At 41.2% G+C, this 18,093-nt stretch overlaps 1 protein-coding gene across 1 annotated transcript in view; it reads left to right on the plus strand.

Annotated features, from left to right (window-relative positions):
• Positions 1-18,093, plus strand: part of PCSK5 (proprotein convertase subtilisin/kexin type 5) — a 610,290-nt gene that overhangs the window by 514,905 nt on the left and 77,292 nt on the right. Inside the window, exons 27-28 of the mRNA XM_010844912.1 lie at positions 2,011-2,217; positions 3,542-3,610. Of these exons, the coding sequence (XP_010843214.1) occupies positions 2,011-2,217; positions 3,542-3,610 (276 nt within the window). The remainder of the gene's footprint in view (positions 1-2,010; positions 2,218-3,541; positions 3,611-18,093) is intronic.

Genomic DNA, 18,093 nt, shown 5'->3' on the forward strand with positions numbered 1-18,093 from the left:
CACTATGATCAAAGCTAGTGGAGGTGATGGAACTCCAGTTGAGCTATTTCAAATCCTAAAAGATGATGCTGTGAAAGTGCTGCACTCCATATGCCAGCAAATTTGGAAAACTCAGCAGTGGCCACAGGACTGGAAAAGGTCAGTTTTCATTCCAATCCCAAAGAAAGGCAATGCCAAAGAATGTTCAAACTACCGCACAATTGCACTCATCTCACACGCTAGTAAAGTAATGCTCAAAATTCTCCAAGCCAGGCTTCAGCAATACGTGAACTGTGAACTTCCAGATGTTCTAGCTGGTTTTAGAAAAGGCAGAGGAACAAGAGATCAAATTGCCAACATCCGCTGGATCATCAAAAAGCAAGAGAGTTCCAGAAAAACATCTATTTCTGCTTTAATGACTATGCCAAAGCCTTTGACTGTGTGGATCACAATCAACTGTGGAAAATTCTGAAAGAGATGGGAATACCAGACCACCTGACCTGCCTCTTGAGAAACCTGTCTACAGGTCAGGAAGCAACAGTTAGAACTGGACATGGGACAACAGACTGGTTCCAAATAGGGAAAGGAGTATGTCAAGGCTGTATATTGTCACCCTGCTTATTTAACTTCTATGCAGAGTACATCATGAGAAACGCTGGGCTGGAAGAAGCACAAGCTGGAATCAAGATTGCCAGGAGAAATATCAATAACCTCAGATATGCAGATGACACCACCATTATGCCAGAAAATGAAGAGGAACTAAAAAGCCTCTTGATGAAAGTGAAAGAGTGAAAAAGCTGGCTTAAACTCAACATTCAGAAAATGAAGATCATGGCATCCGGTCCCACCACTTCATGGGAAATAGATGGGGAAACAGTGGAAACAGTGTCAGACTTTATTTTTCTGGGCTCCAAAATCACTGCAGATGGTGACTGCAGCCATGAAATTAAAAGACACGTACTCCTTGGAAGGAAAGTTATGACCAACCTAGACAGCATATTCAAAAGCAGAGACATTACTTTGCCAACAAAGGTCCGTCTAGTCAAGGCTATGGTTTTTCCAGTAGTCATGGATGGACGTGAGAGTGGAACTATGAAGAAAGCTGAGCACAGAAGAATTGATGCTTTTGAACTGTGGTGTTGGAGAAGACTCTTGAGAGTCCCTTGGACTGCAAGGAGATCCAACCAGTCCATTCTAAAGGAGATCAGCCCTGGGTGTTCTTTGGAAGGAATGGTGCTAAAGCTGAAACTCCAGTACTTTGGCCACCTCATGCAAAGAGTTGACTCACTGGAAAAGACCCTGATGCTGGGAGGGATTGGGGGCAGGAGGAGAAGGGGACGACAGAGGATGAGATGGCTGGATGGCATCACCAACTCAATGGGCATGAGTTGAGTGAACTCCAGGAGTTGGTGATGGACAGGGAGGCCTGGTGTGCTGCAATTAATGGGGTCGCAAAGAGTTGGACACGACTGAGCGACTGAACTGAACTGAACTGAACTGAACATTGGATTCTCCACAGGAGAAAATTCCCAGTCTCATACTGGGGGTACTGTTGATTCTTTCCTTGTAGAGTCCAATGTTGACAGGACTTCCAGAAATTCGTGCAAAGGAGTCAAAGAGGGGTGTTTGTTTGAGAGCTTCAATAGGCTGTCAATACAGGAGTTGGTAGTTGTGCAAAAATTCAGTCCTTAGACAATTAAGACAAGCATGTGATTTTGATAACAGAATTCAAAATCATTCTAAAAGATTGCACTATCATAGAAATGCATCAAGCACTTGTTTATTCTCATGGGATCTTTATAGTCACCAACTCTGAGAGCTTCCACTGATACCAAAAGGAGTTCAAGGAAATCTTTTCAACTAAAAGTTCAAAGATACTGCATTTTTCATTCAATCCATTCTTATCTCCTTGATCTTCTGGGAGTAAAAGCACTTGGTCACATCATTTAAACAAAATGTCTTCAGCTATTGTTATCTTCATAGCTAATTTTGTACATTTTCCCTCTTTTCATTTTGCTCCTTTCTCTTTAGATAAGCATGGCCAAGAGCGGTTCCTGTACTGGGGGGAGTGTCGAGAGAGCTGCCCCCCAGGCTACTACCCTGAGGAGGGCCACACCTGCCAGCCCTGCCCAGACAACTGTGAGCTCTGTCACAGCACACACGTCTGCACACGATGTGTGCGCGGCTACTTCATGGTGCCCTCCAATCACACCTGCCAGAAGTTAGAATGTGGACAAGGTAAAGCTGCCTTGGAGCCAATGCAGGCAAAAGGGGCTGTACCCTGGATGCCCCAGAGACTTGAATATCTACCTGGTGCAATGGTCGCACCTGGATGATTTCTCACGACTCTACACCCCAAGTGGGGACAGTGATACCTACCCTGCTCTCTTTCCCCAAGCGTTTGCTTAGGCACAATCCAAGGACTAAGGAATGCAGCTAATCACATACATAGAAGGTGAACTCCAGTGGAGGGTATATGGGAAAGGTATAATGGAGAGAAAATCAGATTAGAATTCAAATGCCCGCCAACAATTTTCTCCTTCCCAATCACTAGTTATGAGACCCTGGGCAAAATCAATCTAATTTCTCCATGCCTTGGTTTCTTCATTTGTAAGAGGGAGAGCATAGCATGCTCTGTGCTTGCTTGCTGGCAGGAGCCAGTGAGAGTGAGCCTACTTAAAATGACCTGGAAATATAAAAATGATCTGGGAATATATGTGTTACTGTTATTGTTCAATTCCTATTTACACTGCAAGAAGGGAATTAAAAAACAGTACATTTTTTGCTCTTGTTCATGTAAAATGCTGCAGACTTTCTCTGCTGTATAAGAATTATGCCTGGTCTGGTGCTGAAGGAGCTTTAGCACATTTCTAGAATAATGAAGACCTCTTTCTTTTTCCTTCTTAATGCTTACTAAGGTTGTGTGTGTGTGCTAAGTCACTTCAGTCATGTCCAACTCTTTGCAACCCTATGGACTGTACCCCACTAGGCTCCTCTGTTCATGGGATTTTCCAAGCAAGAATACTGGAGTGGGCTGCCATGCTCTCCTCCAGAGGATCTTCCCAACCCAGGGATCAAACCTGCGTCTTTTAAGTCTACTGCATTGCAAGGCGGGTTCTTTACCACTAGTGTCATCTGGGAAGTCCTACTAAGGTAGTATAGAATTTAAAACTTTTTAGAAAGTATTTACGACAACAGACATAAGGAGACAGAGCTTCATCATTTTATATACCCAACCACATTTCAAAACAGAACTTACTTCTTTAATAGATACAGCACACCAACTTGACTTCAAAACTAGTTGCATGGCATACAGTCTAATTCTGTTCTACTTATACCCGATCAAGCTAATCCAATCTACTAAATATTAAATTAATAGAAGGAGATAAAAAATGTGGGTGACATACTTATCTCCAAAGCATGGTTTGGGGTTTCATAACTGCTCTACAATTTGCCTGAAAATAAGCTACACACCAACATATTTTTATAGCAATTATTTGTTTTTCCACTCAGTGAAAGTGAAGTGAAATTGTGCTTTTTTATTTCTCTTTATACTGTATAGGTGAAATCCAAGACCCAGACTATGAAGAATGTGTGTCTTGTGAAGAAGGGTGTCTGGGATGCAGCCTAGGTATGTCATCTTCTCTTTTGCTTAGAGTTGAAACAACTGTGTCCTTCACACAACCTCTCCTGTCACTCCTTCAACAGGGACTCTTGTCATTGTTGTCATCATCAGTATCCATTATGTAGGTTAACTCTGACACAAACGTGGTTACCAGAAGAGATACTCCCTTTTGAGGCAATGGATAGGTCCCTTGTCATGAAACTCAACTTTAGGAAAGGACAATCACACAAGAAGGAAGTAGCATTTAGAGTCAAGAGATTTAAAGACAAAATAATAATTTTTTAGAAAGCAAAAACAGATCTAAACTAAGTAATGAAAGTATTAAAATCTAAAAGATGAGCAGTTCCCAGTGTTTCTTATGAAGAGACAAGAGACGGTCTTTCTTCCAGGGAGCAAGGATAAATGTTTTGACAATCTTGATTTCACTTTTTTGCCCATTTCAGACCATATTTGCCCATTCCCAGCTCATTTGCTCATTTTCCCAGCTAAATTTTGTGGTCTCTTTTTACACCTTTGCTACCATGTGTTGTGTGTCCATGCTGACATCTTTATTCATCATGGGCAGAGGGGTGTGTGCCTGTGTGTGCGTATGTTTGTGTGTGTGTGTACATGCATGCGCATGTGTGTAAAATCTCAAACCTATGATTTTGACTTTTAAAGTTTAAAGGGATGGATGAATGTGTGTGGACTTATTTAGGATCAGTGAGAATCTTGGCATGGGGGTGGGAACAGTGACAACCATGCATTGTACCCACCCCTCCCCTAGTTGATTCAGTTGAAGATGAAACTGAGCCATCTTCCCTGGGAAACAAATTCCATAGAAGACCCCAGCCATCTAGAGACTCAAAATCCAAAAGAATCAATCTGAAAAAAAAAAAAGAGAGATACCTTAGATAGTTTGATTCACTTTACAAAGTGCTGTTAAAAGACTACATTCACCCCTTTAAGAAACTTTAATTGTCTACTGTGTGCAGAGTGTTGGCCATGGCAGAGGGAATTCAAAGGCAGCATGACTGAGATTCTGCTGTAAGGACCCCTCTGGCTGCTGTAAGTGGCGCACCTGGAACCATGTCTTTTCCAAGTCAACCTGCCAGAGTAGAGAGAGCTACACCCAGTAGGACTACAGGACAGGGAGGCATAGAGTGACGCAGAACAATCTGCTAATTTCTAATTTGAAAATTTCTCTTAATTTATAAAATCTCTAAATGTTGGACCTTGTTTATTTTTGGACTGCCTGAGCTGAAATCAATCATCTTATTTCTGAAGCTTTCATTAATCTTTCCAATTGAATTCTTTTTTCTCATCTTTCCTTGTTTGCAGGCCAATGATCATACCTTTTACTGATGATTTGTGTAATATCTGGTGTGTACATATCTTTCTGCTCAGAGAGTAAACTATCAATACTTGCAAACAAACTCTGTGACTTATATACTCTGCTCCCACTAGAACCAGCAGCTTGTCTAAGGTATAATAAAAGCACAATAAATGTGCAAACCCTTGAGAGTTTCCCAAATTCAAAACAGAGATGCATGGCTCAGAACACAAAGGGATTTAGATATATTTTCTCTAGTCAAATTGTGTTCGTGGGCCTTTCTTCAGGCTGAAAACAGTATTTTACATAATACCATTTTATTCTAAGAGGATTTAATGCCAAATTCTTTGTTTTTCTAACCAATACCTTAAATGAAAATTTTAAATAAGATAAATCTACATAAGTGTCCTACATTATATCTCTTCATTAATTGAGAGGATGAGCAAATAGAATCATTTTTACACTTGACACTTAACTATAACCTAAGATTTGGGGCCCAAACTCACATTACCATTGACTTAATTATTGATTTTAGTCAAATTGTATAAGATCTCTTTACTTCCTTATCTTATCAGTAAAATAGAGGTTAATGTGCCTTTATCTTGGCTCAGAAATGGATGATGAAAACTGATTAATATCTGCTTACTAAAATAGTGGTAGTTCATACTCTTGGGGGGAAATATACATGAATTTGAAAATTTTTAAGTAACTGCAAAAAGAAAAAAAAAAGACTATTTAAACTAAGTACCAATTAAGGGGATAAATATATGTACCAAGTGAATTTAGCAAAGCAGGAAACCCCCAGGCACCCAAGTGATTAAGGAAGGCTTCCAAGAAAATGGGACTTGACATAAGTCTTAAGAGTTTCCATGGAATTAAGACAGATAAAAGAACAGGGTTGCACCATGGAGGGGCTTTAGAACTAGACAACTGCAAGAAAAAAGGTTTGGAGGGAAGAATTTCTGCCATGGATTAGACACTGAGTGTACTAATTTTGCAGAAGGAACGTAAGACTATAAATACAAGGGAATAAGCAAAGAGAAGTTTAGAGAAGTGGATGAAAACCATAACTTGAATTCTGGACTCATAAGTTTAAAAGTATTCTGTGGCTAAAAGGGAATACTTGAAGGTTCTTACAGGGGAAAAAATGCTTTTTAAAGAGGTGTTTTAAGAAGATTAATTTTGTAACTACGATAATTATTAATATGTTCAGGGTAGCTGACAGGGAGTGAGGCTGTAGGCCGAGAAACCAGCTAGATGACTATTTCAGAATTCTGGGTACGAAGTAACAGGAACCAGAAAATTATGAAGAGAGAGACAGGTTTTAAAAATCACATGAAACAAATGGCCCTTAAGCATAAGAAAAGATGCTTCGGTCATTATGTGGGATATGCAAATTAAAACTACTGTAACATACTATTTCTCCCCTATCAGATTGGCAAGATTTCAAAAGCTTATAACACTGTACATGCAAGGCTATAAGAAAGCAGTCTTACTTGTGACTGATGGTACAACTACTGTTGAAGAACAGCTGGAAGTACATAACACAATCACATATGAATTTATCCCTTGACCCCACGACACTGCTTCTAGGAATCTGTCCTGAGGATATGCATCCACAAACTCAAAACAGCATATTCGCAATGTTATTCACTGTGGTATTATTTGTGGTATAGTGTTAGTCACTCAGAAGTACCTGACTTTGAGACTCCATGAATTGTAGCCCACCAAGTTCCTCCGTTGATAGAATTCTCCAGGCAAGAATAACAGAGTGGGTTGCCATTCTTTTCTCCAGGGGATCTTCCTGACCCAAGGATCAAACCTGAGTCTCCTGCATTGCAGGCAAATTCTTTACCATTTGAGCCACCAGGGAAGCCTACATTTGTGGTATAAACATTTTATAAACTATTTTAAATGGCATAAATGCCTTTTTGTGGAAGAAATTCATTGAATCAACTAAAGGATACATACTAATGGAAACTGAATGAACTAATGGACACTGAATCAACTAAATGACATATACTCTTTTATGCACCCATAAAAGAGCAAACACTATATGAACTGATAGTGATTTTATGATATACTGTTAATTGGAAGGCAAAGTACAAAAGAATGTACATAGCATGCCATCTTTTTGGTAAGATAAGGTGGTTAAATAAGATATTTGTGTATACATATACATTTTTTTGGAGAAGGAAATGGAAACCCACTCCAGTGTTCATGCCTGGAGAACCCCATGGATGGAGAACGTGGTGGGCTGCAGCCCATGGGCTCACACAGAGTTGGACATGACTGAGGCGACTTAGTAGTAGTAGTATACATTTTTACTTAGTTTGAAATAAGAAACACAGAAAAGATAAATCAGAAACCAATGAAAATGCTTGTGCGTGTGTATGCTCAGTCATGTCCATTTCTTTGTGATCCCATGATGGTAGCCCCCCAGGCTCCTCTGTCCATGGAATTTTCCAGGCAAGAATACTGGATTGGGTTGCCATTTCCCACGCCAGGGGATCTTCCTGACCCAGGGATCCAACCATGTCTCTTGTACCTCCTGCATTAGCAGGCAGATTCTTTACTATTCCATCACCTGAGAAGCCATGAAAATGCTTACCCATAGAGAAAAGGGTAAAGGGAATGGGAGTGAGACTTCTCTAAGTATACCTTTTTACATGCTCTTGATTTGAACCGTGTTACGTATTCATACAAATGACATAGTAATTAGTGTGAATGGGTTCCCACTGGCCAATTTGGGACAATTTGAACATAAAAAAAAATGATGATAAAGAATTTCAATTCAATTAATAAAAATCCAGGGGCTTCCCTGGTGGCTCAGTGGTAAAGAATCTGCCTGCCAATGCAGGAGACACAGGGTTCAATCCCTGGTCCAGGAAGATCCCATGTGCTGCAGAGCAAATAAGCCTGTACACCACAACTACTGAGCCTGCGCTGATGTCCACATGCCCTGGAGCCCGTGCTCCACAACAAGAGAAGCCGCTGCAATAAGAAGCCCATGCACCACAACTAGAGAAAAGCTCAAGCAGCAACGAAGACCCAGTACAGCCAAAAATAAATAAATAAAAATCCATCCATCAAGAATGGTATTTTAAAAACAGCAATGAAGAGAAGGGAGGACAAAAATTGAATAAAGCAGAAAGCTCTTCTTTACAGTAAATTTTTACCTGGTATATATGCGAGAAAGTAATTAGAAAATTATCATTTTACACCCCCTACTGTACTGACTCAAGGGAGAACCATCAGTGGATGCTAAAGTTATTAGGTGGAAAATTGTTCTCAAACAGAATAATCACACAGATTCAAAGTACTTCCATAACTACTAGTTAATCATAATAGAGAGATTTGCTGGTTACCAACTTAACCCAGCTATTGCACTAAACATCACCATCGTTGGTTCCATATAACCTAACACCATGTGTCTCCTGATATGATACATTAATAAGTACACAATATAACCTAGTAGACCCGATAAAAGTGTCTAGACCAACGATTCTCAGCTAGAGGTGACTGTGACCCCAGGGGACGTTTGTCAATGTTTTGAGACACTTTCAATTTTCATGACTAAGGAGCTAGGAATGAAATGCCATCATATTTACAACTTATTTTCAAATGGTTAAGGGGAAAAAAAGGATCGAGGTGAAGCATACAAAATTGTTTTTTGTACTATTTCAGGCTTTCTGCAGACATGAAAAAATATTTTAAAGTTGGGGGGGAAAAAAGCACTTCATGCTCTGTCAGCCTAGAAGCAACATCTCAGTAGCAGCAAGCACACCTCATGCCCAGATCTTGATTCCTAACACCGTTCTTCAATAAAAGTTACCAGGGCTCCTTGGAGAATTGGCTGATTCTAGGACTGGGACAGGAAATACACAAGATGAGGGGCAGCCTCTTGTAGTGACAGAAGGTAAGAACGCACTCAAAGAAAAACCCCACCATGATGGGGTGGGATGAGGAGACACCTGAAAGAGCTCCCAGTAGCTGAAGCAGGAACATAAATAAAGTCATATTAGCTTATAGCCTAAAGCATAAAATAAGAATCCAAGGGACTTCCCTGGTGGTCCAGTGGTTAAGACACTGTGCTTCCAGTGTAGGGTGTGTGGGCTTGATTCCTGGCTGGGGAACTGAGATCCCACATGCCTCGAGGCATCAGATCAGATCAGATCAGTCGCTCAGTTGTGTCTGACTCTTTGCAACCCCATGAATCGCAGCATGCCAGGCCTCCCTGTCCATCACCAACTCCCGGAGTTCACTCAGACTCACGTCCATCGAGTCAGTGATGCCATCCAGCCATCTCATCCTCTGCCGTCCCCTTCTCCTCCTGCCCCCAATCCCTCCCAGCATCAGAGTCTTTTCCAATGAGTCAACTCTTCGCACAAGGTGGCCAAAGTACTGGAGTTTCAGCTTTAGCATCATTCCTTCCAAAGAAATCCCAGGGCTGATCTCCTTCAGAATGGACTGGTTGGATCTCCTTGCAGTCCAAGGGACTCTCAAGAGTCTTCTCCAACACCACAGTTCAAAAGCATCAATTGTTCCACGCTCAGCCTTCTTCACAGTCCAACTCTCACATCCATACATGACCACAGGAAAAACCATAGCCTTGACTAGATGAACCTTTGTTGGCAAAGTAATGACTCTGCTTTTGAATATGCTATCTAGATTGGTCATAACTTTCCTTCCAAGGAGTAAGTGTCTTTTAATTTCATGGCTGCAGTCACCATCTGCAGTGATTTTGGAGCCCAGAAAAATAAAGTCTGACACTGTTTCCACTGTTTCCCCATCTATTTCCCATGAAGTGGTGGGACTGGATGCCATCATCTTCGTTTCCTGAATGTTGAGCTTTAAGCCAACTATTTCACTCCCCACTTTCACTTTCATCAAGAGGCTTTTTAGTTCCTCTTCATTTTCTGCCATAAGGGTGATGTCATCTGCATATCTGAGGTTATTGATATTTCTCCCGGCAATCTTGATTCCAGCTTGTGTTTCTTCCAGTCCAGCGTTTCTCATGATGTACTCTGTATAGATGTTAAATAAACAGGGTGACAATATACAGCCTTGACGAACTCCTTTTCCTATTTGGAACCAGTCTGTTGTCCCATGTCCAGTTCTAACTGTTGCTTCCTGACCTGCATACAAATTTCTCAAGAGACAGATCAGGTGGTCTGGTATTCCCATCTCTTTCAGAATTTTCCACAGTTTATTGTGATCCACACAGTCAAAGGCTTTGGCATAGTCAATAAAGCAGAAATAGATGTTTTTCTGGAACTCTCTTGCTTTTTCCATGATCCAGCGGATGTTGGCAATTTGATCTCTGGTTCCTCTGCCTTTCTAAAACCCGCTTGAACATCAGGAAGTTCATGGTTCACATATTGCTGAAGCCTGGCTTGGAGAATTTTGAGCATTACTTTACTAGTGTGTGAGAAGCCAAAAAAATTAAATTAAAGAAATAGGAATCCTTGAGATCGTAAGATACAAATAAATAAATGGTAGAATAAATAAGTAAATGAAAGAAAGGAGACACACTTTAAGTGCAAAAGAATTCCAAATAACTACCTAGGACTCCTCCCTCTAACCCTAACCCTAACCCTAACTCCCTACTTCTAAAGTGTAGGTCACATGTAGTGATTTCTCTCCAGGAGGGAAGCATGAAAGGGAGGAAGAGAGAAGAGCCTCACAGTGCAGGAAACTGACAAGTTCTACCTTACCCATATGATCAAGGTCAACATCAGCAGTGGCATATCAGATTAATAGGCAGGTACCCTTGATGTAATAATATCAGAATGGCACTTTGCCTCTGCAGTTTTCCATGCAAAAACCCTTGTGTGTGTATGTGCTTAGTCATTCAGTCGTGTCCAACTCTTTGTGACTCGATGGACTGTAGCCCACCAGGCTCCTCTGTCCATGGGGATTCTCCAGGCAAGAATACTGGAGTGGGTTGCCATGCCCTCCTCCAGGGTCCCAACCCAAGGATCGAACCCAGGTCTCCCGCATTGTAGGCAGATTCTTTACCATCTGAGCCACCAGGGAAGCCCATGTATACTGGAATGAGTAGCCTATCCCTTCTCCAGAGGATCTTTCTGACCCAGGAATTGAACCGGGGTCTCCTGCATTGCAGGAGGATTCTTCACCAGCTGAGTCACCAGGGATGCCCCTTCAAAACTCATAAGGGCAGTCTAATCATGAGGAAAACATCAAACAAATCTCAATAATGGGATATTTCATGAAATACCTGATTAGTACTCCTCAACATTGTTAAGGTGGTAAAACAAAGTCTGGGAAACTGTCATAGTCAAGGGGAGCCTAAGGAAACATGAGAGCTAAATATAATATGGTATCCTAGATGGGATCCTGGGACAGAAAAAGACAATAGGTAAAAACTCGGGAAATATGAATCTATTATGGATTTCAGTTAATAATCTCATCATCTTCATCATAAAGGGCATAAGGTACTATCCAGGGTGTTGGAAATATTCTCTGTCTTGACTGTCAGGGGTGATTACATGACTGTATGTTTGTCAAAATTCATAGAACTGCACACTTGAAAGGGGCAAATGTTACACAATAAAAATTGTATTTCAATACATGCGACTTAGAAAGAAAAGGATAACATTACAATGGGCCTACTAAGGCCCCTCTTTCCCATTTCCACATAGTAAAACCATGACAGTCAACTAATTACTAGCATTTATTGAACACTTATTTGTATTCTAAGAAGCAAGTGTAATTATCATTCTCACTCTTCAGATGAGGAGATTAAGCTCAGAACAGTTAAGCAACCTATGCAAGGTAACAGGGCTGGTGACCATAGGACCAGGACTTGATACTGGATAGCTCAAGATCAAAAGCCGTGCGCTTTACAACCACTATCTCCGTACCATCTAACGTGCTTTCCTTCTGATTCTATAGCAAAGAGTCTTATGCTTTATGGAATTATAAAAAGATTTTTTAAAAATCCTTATATCTGCCCCTTTCCTCAGTTCTACACACAGTAGTGATTCTTTGTTTGGCTACAACTTTATGCAGATGCCATAACCAAATTTACTGAATCATGAAACTATTCATAATAGTCATGTACATTAATCTTGGATCCCAGTTCACCTGAGGCTGTTAGCCTTCAGGACCTGCATCTGGAATGTTCTGAGGTGGGGTAGAGAAGACAGTACAATCCTTCAGAGTAAGTGGCACATTTTTGTTTAGCCCTGGATTCCTCTCTGTGACTTGACATCCCTTCAGTTCATTCAGTTTCACAGTAATTCTCTTGGTTTCTGGAAAGTAGGCCCATCACAAGAGACAACCCTCTCTTCTCCATGTGAAGATGAGATGTGCTCTCTCCCCCAACCCATGTTTAATTCAAGCTTCAGATCTAGGAATTACGAGAACCAACCTCACTTCCTTCTGCTACTCTATTTTCTATTAAGGAGTGAGATCTTGTTCATAGAGGAAATAATATCAAAACATTTGAGACATGACACTCACATTTTAGTTTTCCAATGGACCAGACATACAGGGTTTTTCAAATTAAACATCATGGTCACAGATCACTCTTTGAATTTTATCCAGATCTCCCTTTGGACCTTTTCCACAAAGTCTCAGAGGAACAAGAACAGTGTCAAACAGTTTTGGTGCCTTTCAAAGAAAAGGCTTTGCAGAATAAAATGTATACCAGGTTGGTGTCTCCTTGTGTATTTCCTCTTGTGTATTTCCTCTCCCAGTCCTAGAATCAGCCAATTCTCCAAGGAGCCCTGGTAACTTTTATTGAAGAACGGTGTTAGGAATCAAGATCTGGGCACTAGGTGTGCTTGTTGCTACTGAGATGTTGCTTCTAGGCTGACAGAGCATGAAGTGCTTTTTTCCCCCCCAACTTTAAAATTGGAAAGAAGTTGCTGACGGTAAAAGTGAAACAAAGGGCCTTCTAGTGACCTATTGCATTACTCTCTGTCTGACCAGCCTTAGTGCATGACCCGGGTGGTGTGCTACTATCATTTTCCATGGATATGTGGGGAGGGGCAGTTCAAAACGCCTCTTTTCTTTAAAAGGCCAACACAAGCCATCTTCAGAGAAAGGACTGGAATCTAAAAGCACTGTCATCAGTTCGCTGAAGAAAAGAGAAATGAGCAAGCTCCATTAGACAGTGCAGACAGTACTGCCTTAAAGTGTGTGTGTATATATTTACCATTTATTAGAGCCTCCTTCTCCCCTCACTTTCTAAGTGCTACCTTATTTCAAAGGCGGTGGGTTAGAGGGAAAGAAACCTTAAGAAAAGAGAACCCACTGTTGAAATAATTTGCATAAGTTTTGCAGTTTCATGGTTCCTTATTCATCTTAGCTTTCTTGATGAATTCACTTAGCAAATATTTATTGCATACTTTTGTGCTTTCCCATTATTTATTCCACAAATAATTGGACTGTTTAACCTAATATTTATCTAGCATCATCATTCATTCACCAGGCCCTCCTCTGAACACTTAATGTAGATGATGTGTTTTCACATCTATAATCCAGTGGTTTTTACAGATAGAGAAACTGAGGATTAAAGAATTGCCAAAACTTGATCGATTTTATGCATATGGGAAGTGAAAGAGGAGTTAAGCTGTCAGTTTCAAGCAATCTTGTACATAACTTTGCTTACTCTTTTTCACAGAGGAAGCAGTTGGCTTTAAAACTGTTTGTCCTAAGTATACACTATGATAGGCAAGGTTGTGCTGTGACAACAGATGATCCCCAAATCTCAAGAACTTAAGTTAATAAACAACGAAGAGTTTATTTCTCACTCATGCTACATCTCCATCATGGGTCAGTTGAGAACTCTGCTCTTCATGGTCCTTAGTCCAGGCCCCAGGATGATGGAGCAGTCATTAATTATCTTGTTGTGGCAGAAGCAAGGTACTGGGTTGGCCAAAAAGTTTTAAGATAATATGGAAAAGCCTAAATGAACTTTGTGGCCAACCTGATACAATGGCTCTTAAAGGTTTCCCCAGGATTAACACTTGTAATTCCTGCTCACATATTTTTTGGTCAAAGCAAGTCATATGGTTCTGCCTGAGCCTGCAGACTGGGGGAGTTGCAATCTTGCCAGTTGCCCACAAAAGAGAAACTAATACTGTGAATACCCTAAGGACATTCTCACAAGATAATGACTAAGATTGTTACTGTATATGCTGAGGTCTCACCTCATATATTTGTGCATGAAACAGCCCCAAACCTGCACCCCATGTGTGTCACTGATTTCTCTCTTCTGCAGCTCTGAATCTTACCCAAGATAACTGCCCACTATCTACCTTGGCAGTGTCTGACTTTTTCCTTCTTTCAAGGAAAAACTCTTCTGAAATAGGTGCTATTTTTTTTTAACTGATGGAGTTTTCCAAAGTATTCTACTATCTCACTTCTCTCTGATCCCTTGGCAACAGAAGAGTCAAAAAGAGGACCCATGATAAATGACATGATAGGTAAACTGTCAGCTGAAAGGACCTTGATCTTTCTCTACCTTGCACTTTTAAATCCCTGTTATGAGAATAATAAGATGCTGGTATCTCTTGCCTTCATCTGCTGCCCAAGAAATGTGCCATATGAGACCAACCTTGGAAATCTGGACAACTTTTCTCCATTTGTTGGAATTTAGTTCAAGAAACATTTACTGAGCACCTATATTTGGCTAAGCCTGGGGATATAGTGTTACCGTTAGTCACTCAGTCATGTCCAACTCTTTGTAACCCCATGGACTGCAGCCCACCATGCACAAGTGAAAAATATGCTCTCTGCTCTCAAAGGGCTCATGTGGAAATGGAAGGCTTGGTGATTCTCGGGCCTGGGTGCTTCTGAGAATCACCCGGGGTGGTGGGGGGAGGTGGTGGGAATGGAAAAATGTGGTGCTGAGACCCATTTCCAAGGTCTCTGATTTCACTGGTCTTGAGTGAGGCTCAGACACCCATATTTTTTTAAAACTCTTGGACTGATTCTAATGTGAAATCAGAATTAATTTAAGATTAGAATATAAAAAGATAACTTCACTATCATATTTAAAACACTTTGTTGAGGACAGAAGCTAAAGCAGAGTCGGATATATTCTATCAACTACAACTTATAGTCCATTCCATATGGGGTGCTCAGCTAGGTAGGCACTTTACAAACATGATCTCTACTCCCCAATACAATCCTCTCTGTTCAAAATCCTTATCCCCACTTTACAGATGAGAAAACCAAGGCCCAGAGAGTATGCAACTTGCCCAAATTCACATAAGTAGCAAGTTTCAGAACCAAATTTAAACTTAGGACTCTCTGTCTCCAAACCAACAGAATATTCAAATATATGCTCTTTTTCCAGAGCAGATTGCACTCATACATCATTCTCCTAAAGAATGTAAATGAAGGTTGTTAAGTCAATCTGCCATATTTGTTTCTCTCTGGGCTATATTCTCATGCTAAATTAGTTGTGTTTCCTGAAGTTTCCCCCTTCCCCTCCTACATTCATGTTCACATTCTTATGGCAATGAGGGAGAAGAAAATAGTGGGAAGGTATCCTAAGTTCAATGCTAGAGCAACTAGCTCATCATTGGCTCTTTACACTATTTTCCCCCAGAGCCGGGTATAATCAAAGTTCCTCCTACTTGTTGTATAAGTGACCTGTGAAGTCAAGCTGCAAGCCAAGGCTGTCTGAATCACGTATGCTTGCAGAGAAGAGCTGAGCCAATTACTTCCAAAACAAACCTAGTTAAACAAAAGCACAGAGTGTGGCTGAGCACAACACACAGGCCGGAGGGGTTCAGAAGGCTGGCTGCCATTTCTGAAAGCACCATGGCGTCTGCAACATTAAACTGCCAGGAGTTAGGGGCAAAGAACACTTGGGCTGGATGGGGATGGATTTCACTTTAACAGAGCTCTCTAGAAAACAATGAGAGGACCTCTTCTGTATTGGAAACACAAACTGGAAAAATGTTGCCACATTAATTTTTGTAGTGAAAGGTATTTCTGACTATTGATATCAGAAATCCCTCAGTAACCAAGAGTTCAGCTTACGTCTATCTGCTAATTTTAAAACAAAAGTAAAAGTGAGACCACCAGTAGTGACTGGAATCTTGGATGGTTAGATCTTACTTGATTTTGTGGGATTGTGGAAAATGGAGTCTATAATCATAGCATCTGTCTCCATCCTTCCCCTACCACAAATGAAAATCTCTGTGGTACACTTTTCATTTCCTAACTCCATCCTGTTTCGTAAAGGAAAACATACATAAGTTGCCTTCCTTCTACCTTTTAATACAGCCCTAGAGATTATAATGAAAACTAGAAAAATGATCATATCTTGGACTCCCTAAGGGAGTGAAACCAAGAGGCTCTATTATTAACACCAAAATAAAATGCTATTTGCTTTCTCTCCATTTCCATACTTTTTCTTTCCTATCATCTCTGCTATCATCAAGAGGTCTGTTGCTATACCTGAGGCCGTATGTCTAACTTGCGTGGCATCATGTCATAAGCACTTAGCATAGTGCTTATGCTAAGCACTTATGCTTATGAGTAAATACCTGTGATTTTTGTGCCTACCAGGAGCTGTCCTCTTCTGACCCCCAGGGCTCCATCTCCCAGGACCACTGCTACAGTGCCATTTCACAGTCCTTTGCCAGATGGTAAGAAGAGCTTTAAGCTCCACTGGCAGGGGAGGAAAAAAATTAATTGAAGTCACAGAGCAGACACCAGAATCGAGAGAAGTTGAATGTGGGTGACGCAGGAGCATCTGCATGTTGATACCCAGCTGCTCCACAGGCAGATCTCCAGCTAAGACTCAGGCCAACAATGAGTGTCAGTAAATTGCCTCTGCACCTCCTGGGTCTGAAATTCCAGCCTTCCAACAGTCAACAGGAGGGTAATTTGGTAGGAGTCCAGATTCATCCTTTCCATGAAGTCTCCCTGCAACTCCCACCAGAGGAACCTTGGCTGCAGCCTGACACGCAGCCTTAGCTCAGCATCCAGCACAGTGGGCCAGCCCAGGGCACAAACAGCAGAATGGGGACAAAATGGCCAAGGAAGCGAGAGACAGCCAGGGGCGCAGGGACAGGGCCCAGGCAGCACAGACCCTCATTTCCCCCCCCCTTGGCCAAGTACCCAAAGTTGAAGTACTAGAAGGCAGGGGATAACCATGCCAACATCTCCAAACATTAGTCGTGTCCTCACTGGTGCTGTTACCAGGTCAATCAAACCTTTTTTCCTCCCACCAGTGCCTATAGCCATCTGTAGCTGCCAACTTGTTTTTCAAATATTTTCCATTAAGACAGTGTGTTTTGTCTATAAACTATCTACCCCTAGGTGAGACAACTAGATAATGTTTTGTTATGAACTAAGCAAGCAACCCAGGGATATTTCCCTCCCAGCCCCTTCCTTGTTCCATGTCCACCCGGAACTGGGAGGCCCATGAGAGCACTGGGAGAGGAGCATTTCTGCCTGTGAAGTCCCCATCCAATCAGCTCATCGGGATCAGAGCAAATCCTAGGATACACATGGCATTACCTCCAGACTAATGCCAAAACATGTAAACTGATCTGGAGACGCAAAAGGTGGAATATTCGACCGGAAAAGTTTCTCAATCTCTCCAACCTCTAATTTGGACCAGAAAGAACTGACAGCTTGATTTATCATCATGATGGAACTTAATGCCCTAAAATAATTGCTAGAAACCTGGATGCTCCACTAGAAAAATAAATCAACCTAAAAATGTAGTCTCCGTATGTAGTCCCCAACATTTCAGGATGACATCGAGCCATTGGGTGAGGTCTGGAGGTGAGTGTAAAAAGAGAAAAGAGGTCGTTCAGAAGGTGTGTTTATTGGAAAGCCTAGTACAAGCATGCCCACACCAATTGTAAAAGTGCAGATTTATTATGTTTAGCAGAAATGCAGTCTGTACATCTGAAATATTATCCAAATGACCTGGCTTCAACTTAAAAATCTTCTATGAATTGAAACAAGTGAATTAGGGAGGCTATTGCCTTTAGCACTGAAGGGTCTGTGGGAGGTGAGTCAAGAACCATTTATAGTAGTGATAAAATACTATATTTAAGGCTATAAAAATTTGGCATAAAAGGTCTCAGTTCAGAAGTAAAATTGTTTTATGTGTTCAGCAAAAGAGCAACTGCAAAGTTTTACAAATGGGAAGTTTGACCTACTGAGATTTCAA

The sequence above is a fragment of the Bison bison genome, unplaced genomic scaffold (assembly GCF_000754665.1).
Source record: "Bison bison bison isolate TAMUID 2011002044 unplaced genomic scaffold, Bison_UMD1.0 scf7180017864212, whole genome shotgun sequence".
Taxonomy (NCBI): Eukaryota; Metazoa; Chordata; class Mammalia; order Artiodactyla; family Bovidae; genus Bison; species Bison bison.